The sequence below is a fragment of the Carassius gibelio genome, chromosome B25, assembly GCF_023724105.1.
Source record: "Carassius gibelio isolate Cgi1373 ecotype wild population from Czech Republic chromosome B25, carGib1.2-hapl.c, whole genome shotgun sequence".
Taxonomy (NCBI): domain Eukaryota; kingdom Metazoa; phylum Chordata; class Actinopteri; order Cypriniformes; family Cyprinidae; genus Carassius; species Carassius gibelio.
Window position 1 is genome coordinate 16,938,785 of NC_068420.1, and position 20,933 is coordinate 16,959,717.

Consider the following 20,933-nt stretch of genomic DNA (forward strand, 5'->3'; position numbering starts at 1 on the left):
AAGAAACAACCTGCGCACTTTACATTATAATATTAGCCTACTTCCATAATTTTTATTTATCACTGTGTTTATTTTTGTGTTGATCAAATATGTTATGACTTAAAAACTAAATTTAAGAGTCAGAAAAAGCCTCTAGAGGGCGTTATTATACAGCGAAACAAATTATTAAATAACTAGACTTAAACCAACTTTTCAGTAACGTTGGGAAAGGTACCCTAAACGATCATTATTTTGGTTAAACGTTTGACTAATAACATTAAATGACTCCGTATTAAAACGTTTTCCTGTATTGTGACCGAGGATAGGACAGTACATCTAATAAGATCACTTGAACGACTTCATCTGATTTCAAGTAACCACCATTGAAAACCCAAAACACTTAAGTGGATTAAATTACCATCAGTCATAACACCATTGTTCCTCGATCAAAAGCAAACATTATGTAATGGCTATTAAACAACCATCCCTGGATAATAATAAAGCATTATCCAGGGTAGAAGTCAAAGCCCATGTGGCCAACCTAAACAGACACAACCTGTGTAAACGAAAAATAAAGCTTTGTTTTAAGCTTTACAGGTAAGAAGCCTCTTAAAACCCAAGACTTTCTTTATTCTGTAGCTGATAGTAATGTATCTAGTTGTTTGAGCTGACCAAGGCTTCTCAGTTAGATGTGTATAATCACTCTCACACCCCCTTTCCAATCTGGAAACCCCTCCCTGTGTGTAACCTTTGAATTTGATGTCACAATCAGCATCTACTCCCTCTTTCAGTTCTTTGAATGTCACTGGCAGAAATGCCAAATGCTGTACTGTACGTGACAATGACAAAATATGACTCATACAAACGCTCAAATGAGATTTCATCACTGTGATTAACATGCTTATAATTTTCCATGGCACTCAATTTCACAACGAGGAGTGGCAAGACCTTATTAACGTTTAAGCAATTTCTTAATTGATCAATATCATTTAAAGATAAATATGTATTTTAATTACGATTTTGCCTTAACATTTAGAATTATTATTATTATTATGTGATGGGTTTTGCAAGGTCCTTTCATTGTATTTGTTGTGTTTTGTTGGCGTTTTAACAGAACCACACCCAGTGAAACCCGTGGAAACAGCATGCAAACTGCTTTAAGTTCTGGTAAATACACAAACACACTCAGAACATACTGTAAAAACAGTTATTGAGAATTAATCACAGCTTAAATCTACATAAAACGCCCCAGGCTAGGTGTGAGTTCATCATTATTGTTAATTAATAATAATAATAATAAAAGAGGTTATGTGAGTATTAGGAAGTTTCGTTTGTCCACTCAGTGTTTTTGTTGTTTGGACTTGGAGTTGGTGACACAACTGGACTTGCCAGTATTTCCAAATTATTACATTCTGAACTACTGCTTTTCATAATTGTTGCAAAATTTAGCTTAATTCTATATTCCCTTTTAATTACTCATTATAAACTGTTTTACAGTTTCTGTCTTCACTGCACCTTGTTAACCACATGTCTCATATCACTCAGGATCATAAAATGGTTATCTTGGTCTGGATCTCTGGCCCATTAGTTTAATGTTGTGTCTTGATAGACACTGCTATACAATCTCTTCTCAAAGCCTTCGGTAAAAAATAATACTTGGTCACAACTGAAAAATTAAATGTGTTTTATCAGACATTTCATTTAATAACGTGTACGTTAATCATAATTGCACATGTGCATATTGTAATCATAATAACTGCACATAAAGTCCATGTGCATGTATTTTGATTTATTATTCAAATGTATTTTTATTTTTGATGCTTGCATTGTTCTTGATTTATTTAACACAAAACTTTCAAAGAGAGTTCACATTAAATTGTCTAATGTCGAATTAATTTTTGTAACCACAATAATCATGTGCCATAACTAGGGTGGTGAAGGAATTCTGTGGTTACTGTTCTGTAATATAGTTCTGAAGAAACTAATCATGGCATTAGTCATAACCCCGAAAAAAAAAATTAAGATTAATCTAATATCATCCGCAAAAACATTAAGAAAATAAAAAGCAAAACAAAACAGACAACCAGAAACACAAAAACAATAAATAAATAAAACATCTTAAAAAAAAAACTAAACTGACAAAAATACAACACAAAAACTAGTAAAACAAAAAAGCTAAACAGAACACAACCATAAACAAAACACACAAAATGATAAACAAAATAACAAAAAAACAGCACCAAACACAAAAGTAAACAAAACATACAAGTCGAAAAACAAGCAAAAGCACAACACAAAACAACAAATAAAAACTAAACAAAAAAACGAAACAAAAAATGTAAAACCTAACAAGAAAAAATAAACTAAAAACAAAAGATAAACAAAACAGTGCTAAACAAAAAACAAACATTAAAACACACACAAAAGCAAAACAACAAAATAATACATGATCTCACAAAAAAATCTATCAAAAACACAAACCTGCAACACATATCAAAACAAAACAAAAAAGCAAATAACTAAATCAATTTAAATGAAATACATTTTGAGGTAAATGATATTGAAATGATTTTTCAAGGCCATGCCATTTCTTTGTAATTGTTCCTACATTTTTTAGCAGTTTCTGAGTGAAAATGGTTTCCACGCCATTTTTTCCCCCAGTGTGCAAAGACATGTATACCATAACTAATTACTTCTTTTATAATGGCAGATTGTCAATTTGTTCAGCCATACATAAGTAGTTGACGATTTTCAGACAGTGTCTTTATGCTTTGTATTTGTGACAGTAGTTTATATTAGCATACTGGATCTACAGCACATTTCACAGGGCATTCTGGTCTATTCGTATCTGAAGAAAGAAGAGTTGCCACACACCACGTTTAAGGTGGTACTGTACGTTGAAAATGCTTTCTCATAGGGAAGGGCAAGTGATTCTGCTTTCGACTGAAAGCGAATCCATGCCCTGGCCTCAGGAAATCTCTATTAAATATGTGACTTTCTTTCTCAAAGTGACTCACGTATAAGTTCAGGACTTACCATCTACTGTAATCTGCAGCGGATGCCACCCGAGCTCCTGATGCTGTGACAAACATGATTTAAATAACAGCAGTGGACGATTTCAATTGAAATATTTCACTCTGTGCTCCAATTAACTAATGGCAATGATTACACTATAACACATTCAAATAAAATGGGAAACTTTGCATGTTGACTTAACAAAACCATGCCTAAAAAGATTAAAGTTCACCAGCCGAAGGTTAGTTTGACATTGTATAAAGTCATATAATGTTTTATAGGACGCTCTACCCTTCAAATGCTTTAGGGTCCGTAGATTAATCTGGCTGGTCAGTGCACGTAATAGTATTTGTGGGGGTTGTAGGTTTGTCCAGCCCTGCTCGCACCCTGCGATCCTCCTGACGTCTGCATCACACCTCCACCTGCAGACTCGCCCATTGTGTCTCTCTCTTTCTCTCTGCTGTAACCGTCTGACACATTATCACACACACCTTCTTAATTCAGGGGCTTGGTAACCAGAAAGGGATCCAGCAATGCACACACATGTATCTTCTTTAATGTGATGAAGGGCGTTGTCACTGCAGATTCTATAACTTCTTGCCTCTCTCTGACACCTGTCAGATTTCCACAAGCAATCTGCGAGACGGCACGCTCAATAGATTTTCTCAGCTCTGGAATTAAACGCTAAATCCTGATAGGCCTACAGGTGAGTAAAGACACAGCCAAACACTTTCTATTTGTTTTCATCTCAGAATAAATTAACACTGTTGATGGCATATGAACAATGCATGATTCAGTTTGGTCAGTGAGCATGCAAATGTTGTCTGAACAGAAATCAGTATCAGTCACAGTGACTCAGTGCTGAGTGAGCGAGTTTGATAACTAACTTTCTGAGAAAGATGCTGATTTGGGTTTTTTTGTGTGCATGTGACAGCTGAGATCCTTAATTTAGCATATTTTATAAATGATGACACCTAATAATTATAAGAAATAAAATGAACACAATTCGGGGTTTTAAATAAATAGATTATTTACAAGCAAATTTTTTGTATTAACAAACAGTTGTGAGTGGATAGATGAATTACACTTAATTAAAAATGATCACAATTTATTAAGTTTATTGGCTATTTGAAATCTAGTAACAAATCTGAGTTTATTTGGCACTGGTAACATACAGCTGGAAAGTATCGTAATATTAGTTTTTGTGTCTTATAGAAAGCAAGCCATGCATGAGTTTTTAGAAAAAGGTGAAACTTGATACAGCATGATCTTGCACGGTTCTAACGTTGCTAGGCGACGCTAAGATACAATAACAACACGCTGTTTAAACGAGACACACGTCACCTACATGTCAGAGCACATTCCCGCCGAAACGATGACAAGATGTCTACAATAATGAAAGCATTTTGTGTGACTTATTCAAAAGTATATTGTTTATTCACGATAAAAGTGATACTTTTTTAAGTTTTTTTTTTTTTTGGTTTTCAAAATCCACACTGTAAATAATGTTTGTCATGTCCTAAAATTTTTCAGCCTATTCAAATACTTTCATTAATTAAACTTATGTCATTTAAAAACATGTTTCTTTTTCTTGATATACTGTATAATAAATAATGGTAATACTTCATTTTAAGGTGTCCTTGTTTCACGCTACATGTAGCCTATTTACTACCATAACATTAACAATAAATTAATCCTAACCTAGGTTTATAGTTAAATAATATTTCTCAATACTTAGATTTGCAACTATATGGTAACAAGGACACTTTAAAATAAAGTGTAACCTCAGCAATTTGTTGTAAATCCCATTACGTTGTTACACTTTATTTTACAGTGAATTTTTACACTTAAGGACTGAGTAATAACAACTTGCAGCAGGGTTATGGTTAGAATTGGAGTTTACTGCACGTAATTCTGCATAATTTATTGTTATGACTATAGTAAGTACATGTAACACGTCTAACGAACACTAAAATAAAGTGTTACCAAAAAGTCTACACTCTGTGTTGCCATTTAGGAACCATTTTTTGGTTGCCCAAAGAACCTTTCAGCGAACAGTTCCTAAAATAACCATTTTGAAGAACATTTGAAAACTATAAAGAACGTTTTCTGCTTTTGAAAAATGCCATCGATGTTCAAGGTTCCAATAATAATAGTTAAGTCCAGAAACATCACAGAAACAGACACAGTCTTTTGGCGGGAAATAGAAAAACATGTAAAGTGGACATAATTTTCTATTTATTAACTCAAAACGCAATTACATAGAACAAACAATCATGAAAAAGACCCTGCTTCGTGCCTTCTTGAGTTTACCTGGATCAGGTAACTGATGACTCACATCGAAGCCCCGCCCAGTTTACCTCCCACCTGCGAAAAAGCCGAGGGGTTCTGAGCAGCCGTCAGTACTTCAGCATCAGCGCAGAGCAACACAAGCTGACTAACTGAAGACGACTTTATTGACTCGCACCGTGGGGATCTACTTTCCCGCTCTCTGGAGGAACTTTAACTCTTTAATCTCGGTGGTTCAATCGTCGCTTCGCCATGAGTGTCAGTATGACCTCGGAGAACGTGTTTCACTCGGCGCTGCAGCCCAACACGTCCGTCAGCACTTATGCGGTTCCCTCCGAGACCGAGCTCGCGCACGGCGGGACCTACGCCAAGGAGGAGGCGAGGTTCAAGCGCGTGCACCAGCAGGTGACTTTGAGACTGGCGGAGAAATCCACGCTCCCGCGCCAGAACGGCTCGTCGGCACAACACGCAGCCTCAGGTGTGTGTGTGTGTGTGTGTTTGTGTGTGTGTGTGTCACTGTTCGCTCGGATCTCATTGTAATACATCTACAATAACACAACAGCTTTGAATTATTAATCTACTCATCATCTGCCAGGTTGACTTTTGTGAACGTCATTATTTGTTAGATATCAATAGAAGAAGCATTATTATTTAGTTCACACGCACAGGTTAGTACTGTACTGGTTCAGGCAAGTATGCAAAACAACATAGTTATCAGAAACAAACTGCCAGGAGCAAAATTGTGGTCAAATGGTTTCTGTTATTTGGATATACAGTAAGACTAAATATCCCACGTCAATGGTAGATAATGTATCTTTTTTATTTTATTATTTTTTATTTTTTTTTAAAATGTGACTTGATGTGACTTGACCTAAACTAGTTTGCATTTACCTTTGTTTTTTTAACAAAACTTTAGCAGTGGTGATTTAAATGAAGAATTACAATCGGATATGAATGTTTTTTTCTGTATCATTTATGATATATATTATGTGGCAGTGGCACAGTGCGACTTCTGGTTTGTGGTTTGTGTTAATAATTCACAGGAGTGAGTTGAGCAAGGTTCAGGTGTAATCTCAGTTCCTGTTACATGACTGAGTGAGAGTGAAAGTTTCAAAGCTCTGCTTAGAAAAACCCAACCCACTCGAGACAAAAAAAAGTGCTTAGCATTGCACAAAAGAAAGGGAATTTGGATCTGTCAATCATAATGGCTTAAATATCAATTGGTGTGACAGAAAAGCTGAAGAATGTAACCTCTAACTCAAACTACTTGTTTTAATCCTCAGAATTATAGCCAGGAGATACTCAAAGTTTAGTTTTTAAAGACAAAAGAAACTTGCACTACTGTACTACTGTAAAGCACATTAGAACACATTAGTGTGCTCTTGAAATTACTTAAATCCTCAAAGTGTTCAAGAATTTGTGGTTACTGTGAGCGATTAAGGCCAGAAGTGATCGAATTCCTGGCTTTATGAGGGTCTACCATTACTGTTTCCAGGGTTTTAACCTCTGGTGCTTATAGCGGATACGTTAACCGGACCCCAGTTTATGAGGTTTACCTGTGTTTGACAAGTTAGAAAATCCCTGTGTTTCCCTGTTATAAGCTCGCTTTCAGGATTCAATATCGTGTCTTGAAAGTGTTTGTAAGTCTGAAAATTAGATTTGACATTAAAATACCAAGCATTAGTTAGGAGCTTGATAGAGATGTATGCCAAAAGGATTGTTTTAAAACAAAACTTCATTTGAACACTTAAAGTGTTAGTCCTGACTTAGTGATTGCTTGTGTTTAATTCCACTAGTTTGAAGCAATGCACTAGGACAGGGTGAGGCAGGGTGTGTGTTTTTTTGGGTAGGGACTTTGGGAGTGTCTCAGTCATCAGACCGGTTCTGTCTTTTCTGCTGGCTGTTGTCTTCAACTCACTCCACACTTATTCACTTATGAAACGCTTATACCACTCCCTTATTCATACACACACACACACACACACAAATACACACACACATACACTAATGTGCGTGTACTTGCATGCCCGTAGATACATAAATAAGCCCTTGATGAAACAAACCTGGATGCCTTAGCCCCAAGTCTGCTTCTAATCCAGAAAAAAAAAAAACCTTGTAAACCTGTGGTAAACTTGCACTGCGGTAATTCATGTAACTCTAGTAGTTCGCTTTATACTTGCAGTGTCATCAAAGACACATGCCGAGCATACTGGCTTAGCTGTTAAGTTACAGACTTGACGACTTTACGGAGCAGTAAATCTTCGGCTTTACATCTGAACACCTGTAACTTATTTCCCACAATGCAGGCACTCTGTAATGCCATCCATTCAGCAACTAGATTACATTCAAATAAGACACAGAAACTTGCATACAAATGTGTCATAAACCTGACTACAAGGAACCAAAATAACTTGCATGTACAGTAAGTTCACAAAGTAGAGAAATCTATGTACAAGCCTAAGTGTCACAAACATGAAACAATTCAAAGTTGTTTAATTAATTTGAGCAGACATGCATGTTTACATCAAAACATACATACAAAGCTATAATAAACATGATTAAAGTGAAATTTAATGTGACATTTAATGTGTTTTTAATGTTTAAAGCAAGAAACATGCATTTTTGTAGAGAGGTTTTATAAACATACCTAAAGGGAAACAAAACAACACATTTGTTTAGTGGTTCAGAAAACAAACATGGACCTTTACATAAAAAAAATGTTTCACATAAAGCTGTAGTAAACATGATTAAAGTGAAACAAAATAAAACATTTTTTTGTTTAATTGTTCCACCAAAGAACTAAAGTGGAACAAAACAGGATATTTAATGTTTTTTTTTAATGTTAAATTGTTCAATAAAAGAACAAACACGCATGCCTGTGTACAAACTTGTGTAAAAAGGTATCATAAACATGGTTATACAACAAAGTTATTTGTTTAATTACTGCATAGTTTGTATGTTTAGAACACTCAGCGCTTACAATAGGTTTTCAAATTACTGAGTTGTGTAGGTAGTTAATAATTTTGTGTTTTAAAACAAATGCAATTTATTGGTTTAAACCAGATTTCTATTTTCTTTTAGTTCTTTACTGTTAACTGATTGGTTATATATCTTTTGAAGAAAATGTTTTATATATTTTATATTTTTTATATATTTTATATTTTAAATATTTTAACTGATGGAAAACAGTGCAAGATCAAAGGCCATATTTTTACAATGAGAATCTTTGATTTAATGTTAGCTGGTTGTAGTCACTAGTTCAGATCATTCACTGAGTTGACATCATGAGTTTTGTTTTTCTGACTAAAATACATTGTTGCTGAGCTCTTAGTCAGTTGTGAGTAACGTGTTGAATGTGATGGCACATCGAGAAAGTTCACTGGGAGGGTTACTCAGGCCGTAAAAACTAGTCCATGTTATTTCTCATTCATTTTCACTGGTTTTCAAGATTATATGTGCATTTATATTAATTCTCTGCATTTAATGTATCTTCTCTTAGAGTCTGGGAATTACTCAACGATGACAAAATATTCAACAACGAGCCAGAATTTCACTCCAAATTTCAGCTCTAAATCCTTTGTTTATTCCTCCGGCAGACCAATGACGGTAGGAGTCTTTCGATTTCTTCATAAATATTTTACAGTAGTTTACATGTTTGAAACACATAGCACTTATTGAGACAAGTTGAGGAAGTCTTGTTTGTACTTGTGTGTGTGTGTGTGGCTTTATGGACATCCATCTTGTCTTGTCCAAATATTGAAAATGAGTAATGGGGATTGTGTTAGTTAGATGTGAAATTTCACAGGTAAGTTCTAACCAACAGCCACTTATGAAAGATCACAAGTTTAGAAATGTCTAAGCATTAAGCACTTCCAGATAGGGTGTATACCTGTTGATACCATGTCAAAAGTAGAGTTGCATTGATTAATTCATTGACACATGCAATTTGATAAAAAATGTTAATCAATCGATAGCTATTGTTGATAGGGTTCTACATATTCAATTTCTCTTTTCTTCTATATATATTTAGTGTCTCTTTTCTTCAATGTCTCTTTTCATCTAGACCCCGCGTCCATCCCAGTACTCTAGTGGTTACTCATCCCGCTCTGCCATTGATTTCGCCCCAAGAACCAAAATGAGTTACACAGGAGGTGGTGGTGGTGGTGGAGGCGGGGCGTATTACCAAGAAGATTTAGGTTACCAGGGTGGTGGTTTCCAGGGTGGTGGTTACCAAAGTGGTGCTTACCAAAGTGGTGGCTACCAAAGTGGTGGCTACCAATGTGGTGTGGGCCAAGTGCAACAGCAGCAGGTCAACGCAATGACTCGATCCTTCAGCCGAATGGGGGGCGACCAGGACACCCAGTCCGTGCACTCCATGCGTGTGGCATCCATACCACGCCACGTGGCTTCCTCATGGGCGGCGCAGGATGACAGCGACGGCAGCCTGGTTTCAGAACGAGATGCCACTTACATACAACAGGCCTCCATGCAGAACATGAGCAACGGTTACGTCGCCAACACCTACCCACGTCAGTCCGTGTATTCGACCTCTAGGGTGAACGGATTCGAGAGCGGACAGCAGCAGGTCAGTTCTATGACGCTGCCGGCCATGAAACGCTCCCTCAGTGGGACGCTGGCCACTGGCGGCGGAGGAGGTGGCATGGAGCAGGAGGTCTACGTTAAGTCTACATCCTTTAAAGGCCCCGCCCACCGCACCATCAGCCGAATCAACAACCGGCAAACGAGTCGCGGGGCCAGCATATCATCAGGCATGTATGGAAGTGCTGGATTCAGTGGCTCCCAGGGCAACCTGGCCATGATGCAGCAGGGACGGCTGTCACGCGCTGGATCTGTCAGGAGCATGCATAGCGTCGGGAGAGGCAAGGATGTGTTTGACGGCATGGATATGGCAGGCAGCATGGGCAACCTGAGCGGGTAAGAACACATGTGCTTTCGGTGTTTCAAAATACTGAGCGAAATGCATCCCAAATGAGCCAAGGCCAGGAAGACAGTAGGGCTGTCACGATAAATCGTTGCATCGCGTTTCATGGATCAATTAGGAATGCATCGCGATTCTCTCTGGAATCAATTCTGAGCTTAGTTTTTAACAGCAGATGGCGCTCTAATTTAGTTTTTAACTGCACACTCAAATGCTTATGAAGAAGGGTGCTGAATAGCGACATGTTCGGCTCAGAATACTTTAGTTACTTGAGATTAATGTGAACACAGCTCACTGTAAACACCCTTGTAATTTGCTTCTAATCTAATGAACTGTATGAATTATTATTTTAGGCTCAGGTGTATGTAAGTAACAGGAAGCAAGCAGAGTACAGCTGTTTCTAAAGCATGCAGTGCCATCTGTTGTGAATAACGAAGCTCATAATCGATTTGAGAGAGAATCGCGATGCATTCTGAAAACATCAGAATCGGCACAGAATCATTTCTGGATTCGCGATGCATCGATTTATTTCACCAGCACTAGAAGAGAGTATGGAAATAGCGGCAGATCTTCTATTGTGCATTGTGATCGTAAAAATTAAAAGAGTAGGGTGTAGACTTGGTTCTGTCCATCAACTGTTGATTGGATGGAAATAGATCTGAAGCCGATTGTAAGAATGGGGTGGAATTTATGTGGACAAACTAATTGGAAAAATCCAGCATGTGTCACCAATTTAATTTAAAATGACAATATTTAAGAAATTGAACATTTGCACAGATGAATTGGTCACTATAAAATTAAAACATTTAGAAAATAGATTAATTTGCATTTCATGGCTTCTTTAAGGGTGTTGTTGAACATAGCAGAAACTTGTTTAACTTGAGAGAGAAACTTGCCAAATTAAATTTGAAATGTTGTACTGAAGCGCAGTCACATGTGCTTTTATATTGGCTATTGTACAGTGCTGTTGATTGTGATTCATCCAATCATAATTCAGCATGGGTTTTATTGTTTGGAGTTTTTTTGTTCCACTCTTGTGTTACATATGGTTCATGAAGTTGTATTTTTCTTTTGTGCTCAACCCGACTTTCATTAAATTCTTATGAGCAATCTTATCTTTTGGTTTGCGCCCATCAAGTTAATGATTATTAAGTGAGGAAACAAGTAAGATAGTGAACAAAAATAAGATTTTGTTCACTTTGCAGTGACTGCTAACTAAGGATGTCTGGTGTCAAAACATCTTGTTTGAATGACTTAAGATGTGCACAAAAGTAGCATGCTATCACCATTAGCATAAAACACCACTCAAACATAGGCCTAATTGCTTGAAATGCACAAATAACATGTTCCACCACAAATTACATGTTTCTAAGCAAACGCTTCCTTATTACTGTCGGTCAAAAATTCCCTGAATTATGTACCGTAGCTATTTGAGGCGTACTATGTTTTACCACAAACACTGCATGTTACTGATTGCAAATAATTCTGTTAGCTGTTTTCATAAAAAAGCTTAGTTTGGTGTGTAAGTTTGGATAACAGTGAGGGCAGGACTGACCTTTGAAGCATAAAATTATTCATACTGTGTTTAACAGCCTGTCAGTACACCCATACTTAGCTTATCTGTGCACTATGTGTGTGTGTGTGCACACTTGTGTATTGTTTGATGTTGCCCAGTCCTGCCTATATGTGTGTTAAAAGTGAAGAGCGAGTCTGTTGCACAGGCACACCCAAACCAGTCCGGCCACCTCACACTTCACACGCCCTGGGAAAGAAACACACACTTCCTAGCACTCCAGCGACAGGCACCAGCACACACAAACACACATGAAGGAATGTCCCGTTGAGCAAAAAGACTCCTACAATGAATTAGTACTAGTTAAGAAATTGAGATAAGATGATATATGAATTATTTGACAAAGAAGCAGCCCTTTTTTAAGCTCCACTTTAGGTTTAGCAACAGCTCAAGACACGAATAGGTTCACAATTAATTCCAGTAAAGTTTGATGTTAGCATGCTACTAAGCTAATTATTCATACTTTCTTCCATAGACTTAACAGTTTGGACATGCCGACTGCCATTACCTATCTTGACGATCCCGATCCAAATCTTCAGATGTTGGGGGCTGCCTACATTCAGCATGAGTGTTACCATAACAATGATGCAAAGAAACTGGTTTGTACTCGCTACACGTGCAAAGAAAAGTGAAATGTTTAAACGTGTGTTTTGGATATAAGTAGAAGTCCTCTTTCTTTCAGGTGAACCAGCTGAAGGGCATTCCCCTCCTGGTCGACCTGTTCACCAGCGAGAGTGAAGAGGTGCAGCGCTACGCCACTGGCGCCACCAGAAACCTCATCTATGAGAACATGGACAACAAAGTGGCCCTTATTGAATCCGGCGGGATCCCCAAACTCATAGGCGCCCTTAAAGAACAAGACGACGAACTCCGCAAGAACATCACAGGTGGGGCTCTTCAGACACGCTGTTCTGGTTAACTTTACTCACCATTGGGTTACACGCGAAAGGCCGAAAGATTTCCCTTTGATTTTACAGGGGGTGCAAGTTTATTACTTTTAAACCAAGCTCCTTACGGTTGGTCAACGTGGTGAATCAGTGTAAAAACATTGCGAAATCTGCGTAGGGAAATGTTTTTCCTACCATGAAATTGCTGTGGAGTTTGAAGTTTGCATGTAGCTAGGCTAATGATTTGGGTCGCAGATTTACTAAACGGAGAAAGTTAACGTGAGACCGCAGAAGTACTGATGGGAGTGGAAAGTTATGCGGTTGATCTACTGACAATGCACGTATTAAAGAACACAGATGCAACAAAATTGATCAAATAGCAAACATAATTGGGTGTGTGAAATCTACTAACAACACAGGCACAAAATGGGTTTAGACATGCTTTTTTTTGGGGCGTATAATTACTAATTTTCCACTGTGTGTCTTTAGTAAATCCTTACAGTAGTTTTTAACGCCTAAACTGGATTTGTGTTGATGTAACCTGTTTATAAATCTGGCCCTTATTGTTCTAATTAGAATAAAAATATAACACAAAAATATTCTATGAAACATTTCATTTGAATTATCTTAAATACTGTTTTTATCGATACTTTGCTGTACAGAATGATATTTATGCAAATTTTCAGAAAAAATACACATCTTCCAATGCGTACTGGGATACAGAGATACAGTTGATGTTGTTTTTCGTTTTTATTCAGTTCAACAGTATAACGTGTAGAAAATATAGAACATTTTTTAATTCATGCTAATGAGCTCCAGTGCCCATGTACACTCTTGAAAATAAAGGTGTTTCATGATGCCAGAGAAAAACCTTTTTTCCCTGAATGATTCCAAAAAAGAACCTTTAACATCTGAAGAACATTTCTGTTCCACAAAAGGAACTTCGTGGTGAAAGAAGGTTCTTCAGATTACAAAAGGGTAAGAAAGAGATTGGTTCTTTGACTGAACGGTTCTTTGTGGAACCAGAAATGGTTCTTCTGTGGCATTGCTGTGAAGAAGTGAGTGTAGACCATTAAATGACTCAGGATATGACGTACGAAGAGCTTTTCATCATCGGACTATATGTGTGCATGTGGATCTGCATGTGTTGTACGCAGGGCGTTGCCTGATCTCTCAGTATTGCATCAAACTATTTAATTATTGCTCGACGTTGTCTTGACATGTGCAGTGGAATGAGCGGACTCCTGTAGCGAAGGTTGGTGTGTCAGGTTTATGCCGGTCTAGCGGCTGTGCGTGTCTGGATATGCAGGAGCTCCAATAAACCAAATAAATCTACCAATACCAATCCCACCACTAAAAATTGCGGCATTTAAGAAGATGACATCATAACAAAAGCAAAGGAAGTTGTAAATCTTTTGCACGGAAGTTCGATTTGTGAAATTGGTTGAAAGGCTACAGATTTTTTTTTTCCCACTTTGTTTTTTCCTTTATCTTTATTCAAATTCTTATCTATTTCCCACGACACATTCCCATGCTCTTTTCCTCATTCTCTTGATCTCTCTCTCCCTTTGCTCGAATTCCCTGTAGGTATTCTGTGGAATCTGTCTTCTAAGGATAACCTGAAACAAAGGCTGGCACAAGAAACTCTTCCCGAATTGACAGAGAAGATTCTGATTCCCCTCTCTGGCACCGGGGAAGACGACATCATTGAGCTGAACCCCTCCGAGTCCGACATCTTCTTCAACACCACCGGCTGTCTCAGGTACACACACACACACACACACACACACACACACACACACAAAGTCTATTTTTAGGAATGTTATTTTTGGAAAAATTATAGAAAATTAAGCACCTTTTTAGGACTGTCATTTTTAGAAAATTATAAAAAATATATTAATGCTGTTTTTAGGAGGGTTTTTAGGGGGAAAAAATTATATAAAAAATGTATTTTAGGACTTTTAGTTTTAAAAAATAATATAAAAATACATCTATTTTTAGGACAGTTGTTTTTAGAAAAACAAAAAATATTATATTTTTAGGGATGCTATTTCTTTAGAAAATTAAGCCTGTGTTAGGACTGTTATTAGAAAATTATGGAAAATGAATTATATTTTTAAGACATATTTTAAGACATAATTTTTTTTATTATTTTTCATAATTCTTTAAGACATATATTTTTGAAAATTATATAAAAATTATTATATTTTAGGACTAATATTTTTGTTAATTATAGAAAGAAAATCAATTTTTAGGCCTATTAGTTTTAGAAAATTATACAAATTGTTTTAGATTTTTAGGACATTTTCTTGAGAATTATGCATATTTTATAACTGTTAGTTTTGGAAAAAGTATAAAAATTATTTTTATTTTGTAGTTGTTAAAAATGATAGAAAATTTATTATATTTATATGATTATTTATTAGGCCTTAATTCATTGTGACTTTATTTTTGAAAATACATTATTTAATGAAAATTTGTTAAAGATTAAATAAAATGTACAGCAATTATATTTAGACAATCAGTGTATCTTAACAATTATTATTTTTTTAAGTTAATATATATATTTTTTTTATTTAAATGTACATATTATATACACGTTTTTTCTCTGGTAAAACCAGGTCTTTGTGAGATTCAACCTTTGATATATCTTTCTGTTTTCTTGTACAGGAACTTGAGCTCGGTGAACGAGAAGACCAGAGAGAAGATGAGAGGGACCAATGGCCTTATAAATGCTCTGGTTGGCTATATTCAGAAATGCTTGCTGGACAAGAAAATGGAGGAGAAGGTAATTGTGTAACACCCTCTTTTTTATATTCTGCTTCTGTTGTTGCCTCCGCCTGCGAGGTGTGTGTTCACATGGCCATTCATGAGTGTGTTCCTCTCTCAGGGTGTGGAGAATGCAGTGTGTGTGTTGAGGAATCTGTCCTTTCAGCTGTACAATGAGATGCCCCCTTCAGCACTTCTGCGGCTGGAGGGTCCGAATCGAGCTCAGAGCTCCTCAAAAGCAGAAGCTATCGGCTGCTTCACCCCTAATAGCAAGAAGGCCAAAGACGTAAGAAGCTGCATTCAAATTCATATTTCACTTCTTATTCTCAAACTTCAGCTTCATCTCATGTTGTGTCGTTTCTTCCAGAGACAAAATCAGGACCTCACCACATTTACAGAAGTGTCACGGGAGCCCAAAGACATCGAGTGGCTCTGGCACCCTAAGATAGTGGACGTGTATAACCAGGTGCTGCAGAAGTGCGAGATCAACTCCACAACGCGAGAGGCCGCGGCCGGAGCCCTGCAGAACATCACAGCTGGAGAGAAGCGGGTAAGAGTTTCCCCTGCAATCACACAACTGCAGCTAGTTACAAAGCAGTTATTTTAACAAAACTTCTCTTATGTTTCAGTGGCCGTCCATCTTGAGTCGTGTGGCGCTGGAGCAGAATAGGATGTTGCCTGTCATTCTGGATCTCTTGAGGACCAACAACGATCTCGAGCTGCGTTCTCTCACTGGCTTCCTCAGAAACCTGACCCGTCACGCCAAGGACAAGAATGACATGGGTGAGGCTTCCTTCCTCAGCTACACAACTTCAGTCCATCTCATCTCTGTGGCCATAGAGGAGCTCATTGTACTGTGTCTTTTGTTTTAGCCACAAAGGTGGTAAATCCCTTGCTTTCCAAACTCCCCGTCGATGGGCGGCAGAAGGAGCCGTCCAGTGATGTGGTGGTGAACATCTGTGGAGCCCTCAACAACCTGGTGACCAGCAGCATGGTGGCTGCACGAGACATCACCTTCTTCGACGGTCTGTCCAAGCTGGTGGGCATCAAGACTTCTCATGACAGCAGGTAAAACTAAAAGACATCCAAATTTACTACAAAAATGAATAGAATATTATATTGCTTCCAAACTAACATTGCAATTTCAATTTTACATTTTAGCTCTGCTAAACTGAAAGCTGCTAAAGCAGCGGCAACAGTGCTGAGCAACATGTTCCAGTATAAGAAACTACACAAAGATTACAGAAGCGTAAGTATTAGGACCATGTTAATTATGTGTGTGTGTGTGTGTTCAATAGTATGGGTAATTGAATCAAGGGTTGTCCAGTCTGCATAACAACTGGAACTGAAAACTAGCCCATTCGCAGCCAAAACTGGCCCAATCACAGCCACAATTAGCCTAGTTGCAGCCAAAACTGGCTCAATTGCACCCAAAACTAGCCCAATCGCAGCCAAAACTGGCCCAATCACAGCCACAATTAGCCTAGTTGCAGCCAAAGCTGGCTCAATTGCAACCAAAACTAGCCCAATCGCAGCCAAAACTGGCCCAACTGCGGCCAAAACTAGCCCAATCGCAGCCAAAACTAGCCCAATCACAGCCAAAACTTGCCAAATCCCAGCCAAAATTAGCCCAATCGCAGCCAAAAGTGGCCCAATCGCAGCCACAATTAGCCTAGTTGCAGCCAAAACTGGCTCAATCGCAGCCAAAACTAGCCCATTCACAGCCAAAACTGGCCCAATCACAGCCAAAACTAGCCCAACCGCAACCAAATCTAGCCCAATCACAGCCAAAACTTGCCAAATCACATCCAAAATTAGCCCAATCGCAGCCAAAACTAACCCAATCGCAGCCAAAACTAGCCCAATCGCAGCCAAAATTAGCCCAGTCGCAGCCAAAACTGGCCCAATCGCAGCCAAAGTTAGCCCAATCGCAGCCCAAGCTTTCCCGATCGCAACCAAAATTAACCCAATCCAGCCAAAACTGGCCCAATCCTATACCAAGGAGAAGGGGCTATAAAAATCCCTCCAAAATCATGTTCCTTGGGGTTCGCTTCAACCTGCAGACTAATTAAACTTCAGTACATAGCTGTTCCCACACAGTTTGTACTAACTCATTCACTTTTCTAAATGATCAAATTATCGATTACAAAAATAAGTGAAACTCACTGACTGGAGCCATATCTAGGGACCACTCTCGCAACCATACAGCAACTATACCTGATGTGACTCACTCACATTTACTTCATAAATCTTACAAATCTATATTTGTTACCATTTTGACTTTATTTTTATTCAGCTTAGAAAATAAAACCCTCAGAATGTGTCTCTTTGTGTTGTGTCTTTACAAACTAGTACAGCTGCACGTCACGATGACCGTCAGTCCGCTCTGCCCTCTAGACATTTTCCAGTTATTTGAAGACTGTTTAAAAGCCCATATAAACACACAAACACGCGAATGAATACGTATCACACTGGATAATCAGATGGGAACTAACACACTCATATTTGAGTTGCTTATTTTCAAAACACACAAACATACACAGCTAAAGCGTGTTGATATGGGAAGGAGAGGTTCAGCCACACCCAAAGATGTGGATTGCAGGTGATTTCCTCGTGAGCATGTCCTAACACACCATACAACGCCAGTGGGTGAAAAAAAGAAAAAGAAAAAACGTGTTCTGTCTTCTACTTCAAATCTGGGAGGCTAGCCAGTGTGCTACCTGGAACAACTATGTGCCTGTAAGATTAAAAGCGTCACTCACTCATGGTGTTGTTTTTGGTTTGTTGTTTTACAGAAAGGGTTCCTGAAAGAAGACTTTTCAGACCTGGGCTTCTGAATGGATTATAATGTCAAACAAGAAGATATTTAATAAGGACAATGGATAAAGAAAATATAACCGGATCACCAGCAAAATAAATATTCTGAAAAGTGGATAACACACACAAGACTTTATTGCTACTGTATAGGATGAACACTTCCTGTTTAGCCTAGTATTTTTTATATTTTTCCCCAAAAATCCTCAGGGATTTAATGCAATATGTCTTTTATTTATATACTGGCTGTAGCCTGTATATATATATATATTTTTTCTATTAATATACAGAAACACAGAATATCCATGATATAATAATTATATCTTGGGAATTTAATCCATCCTTTAAAAACAGTTTTTTTGTTGATATTTGTAGAAAAATATCTGTATTATGATGGTAGGGAAGACATTTTAGCTGGAACATTGGAAATGTGAGGGGATAGATGATATAAGGAGATTGTAATATGTTTTATAATACACAGAAATGCTGTAAACGTCTCTGGGGAGATTTGGGCTGTTAATCAGCCTTCTTGTCATAATAGAATTGCTTATTTCTTACTAGTCTGTTTTAAAATCTAGTGGGTTTTCTTCTCTCTTTTTTTGGTGTTTTGCTATGTACAGATAGTATGTGTCATTATTAAGTGTAAAAATATTAACTATAATGATATGAGGACACTTGGTGAAATACCATCTGAATGTTTGAATGGAAATGTTGCATTTAAACCCACTGTATGTTTTAACAAAGAAACATCAAGATATGCCAAATACATATGGATAATTTCTGTTCACTTATGAATTATTCTGTTTTTCATAATTGTGTATGGTGCAATATGTGCATTCATTTGATAGTAAGCAATTCTACTTACACGTAGTGTTCTTTTTTTTTATGTATAAACTTTTATTATGGATGTTGAATGTTTGGTTTAGGTTGGTATGCTTGCAGAAGATATTTAATCTGGTGTGTATGAAATAGACTGTTATGAGGGATTTGCCGTCTTTAAATAGTTGAGACATGCTTTTTTATTTTTCACCGGATGGAGACTTGATTCTGCAGAGAGGTCTTGAACTTCCTGACCTTTAAGAATGCATTGAATGTTCTCTTTTCAAAGTCTTTGATGATCGAATGTCTAGAATATTTTTTAATATCGTTTTAATATAGTCGCAATTTCATTGTAAAATGCATGTGCGTGAGTGTCATAGATCTATGTTCATATAAAAAGCAATAAAAAGGAAATAAAGAGTTTGTTTTTGTCAAACTAGTGTTTTTTTCCAGAAAGGAAAATGTCTTTTAAAGAGACAGTACACACAAAAAAAAAATGTTTTGCTTTAAAGTAAAAAAAAAAACCATGCTGATTTCAGCCCAGTTTGTGTTTGTCATAAGTCAGCAAAAACGGTTAAAATGTCTTTATCCCAGCCTGTCCTTTTTTCTTGCGTTTTGCTACTGTTTCTGTCCTCCTCTCATGTCGGCCCGCCCTTATTTACATACTTTCTCTGCTTCGACATGAACGATCATCTGCCACACCCTACTGCAAAACCCAATGACTTCTTCACAAGCCGCCACATTTTCAACATTTCTAAATCATAGACTGTCTTATATTGAGTAAAAGTATGCATCGGTGACATCTGAATCACAATGCCTTTCTCAGTTCTGCCATGTTTAACATTATTTTGACCTCGACGTCAAATAGCCCCCGGCGATATAAAGGGCAGCTACGAGCTATGTACCTCGGCAAATTACAGGGTACAAAACATTCAGTGTATACATCACACCCTTAACTGAGTGTCACAAACTGTTCTTTTGCTCGTGTTGACTGACGGCAGTTTTTGAAGAAAAAGTGAAGTAATGTCATTAATCTTCCATTCAGGACTTGAAGTTTAAATAATGCCACTTGTCACTAATAACACAGCTGTCTGGTGATTTTATCCATCACAGTCAAATTTCCTAATATCTTTTGATAATATATGTAATGGTAATTGTTGATGTAAATGATATACAGGTTGTGTAAGTTTAAACATTGTTTTAGCTTGTTAAAGTCACATGTTAATAAAGGGCTGATGTTATTATGCTGTCTTCTACTGTGCTGGCTGGATATTTAGTGCTGGATTATGCTGACACCTTGTGGTATGGATGCAGACAAAATTAAACCTGTCTCTTATGACGCTATTGTCAGGTTAATTTAAAGGGATAGTTCACCCAAAAATGAAATTCTGTCATTAATTACTCACCCTCATGTCGTTTCAAACCCGTGAGACCTTCGTTCATCTTCAGAACACAAGTTAAGATATTTTTGATGAAATCATTTCATCACATAGACGTGTAATTAAAAGAATGAGTAGTAGCTTATAGTCTCTTACTGACCTGTTTAGACAAGCTCTCCTTAAAGCAAACAAAACAAGCCCTTGCAAATTAATAATAATAATTTATTATTATTATTATTCATAGGCCTATTTTACAGCCACTTCATTTTAATAGTATTTTATTATTTTGATTGCATTTCATATATTGTACTTTCCAAAAAAAATGTTTTATGCACGTTTTGGTCTGAGATTTTGTTGCATTTACACAGTTTTGACCAGCAGGAGTCACCATCGTGTGGTGTTTTCGACACAGTGAATCATTTTGCGAAGCAATTGGTTCAATTGATTCGAAGCATTCGAATCTTGTTTCT

At 37.3% G+C, this 20,933-nt stretch overlaps 1 protein-coding gene across 3 annotated transcripts; it reads left to right on the forward strand.

Annotated features, from left to right (window-relative positions):
* Positions 1–3,585: 3,585 nt before the first annotated feature.
* On the forward strand, positions 3,586–19,507 carry LOC128013727 (plakophilin-3). Of its 3 annotated transcripts, XM_052596900.1 has the most exons (13): positions 5,379–5,761; positions 8,783–8,889; positions 9,347–10,218; positions 12,271–12,394; positions 12,478–12,682; positions 14,270–14,444; positions 15,353–15,470; positions 15,573–15,737; positions 15,819–16,001; positions 16,081–16,234; positions 16,324–16,519; positions 16,613–16,700; positions 18,247–19,507. In XM_052596900.1, the coding sequence occupies exons 1-13, from the start codon at positions 5,536–5,538 to the stop codon at positions 18,286–18,288; spliced, it is 2,655 nt and encodes an 884-aa protein (XP_052452860.1). In that variant the 5' UTR covers positions 5,379–5,535; the 3' UTR covers positions 18,289–19,507. The 3 variants fall into 3 exon arrangements, with proteins under 3 accessions (XP_052452861.1, XP_052452859.1, XP_052452860.1); XM_052596901.1 differs by lacking the exon at positions 5,379–5,761 and adding an exon at positions 3,586–3,700 and having other exon boundaries at positions 15,573–16,001; XM_052596899.1 differs by having other exon boundaries at positions 5,378–5,761; positions 15,573–16,001.
* Positions 19,508–20,933: the final 1,426 nt, after the last annotated feature.

Coding starts and splice junctions, on each gene's coding strand:
- LOC128013727 (XM_052596899.1), top strand. CDS start 5,536: ATGAGTGTCAGTATGACCTCGGAGAACGTGTTTCACTCGGCGCTGCAG. Junction 10,219..12,270: donor AGCATGGGCAACCTGAGCGG/GTAAGAACACAT, acceptor TTTCTTCCATAG/ACTTAACAGTTTGGACATGC. Junction 15,471..15,572: donor ACAAGAAAATGGAGGAGAAG/GTAATTGTGTAA, acceptor TTCCTCTCTCAG/GGTGTGGAGAATGCAGTGTG.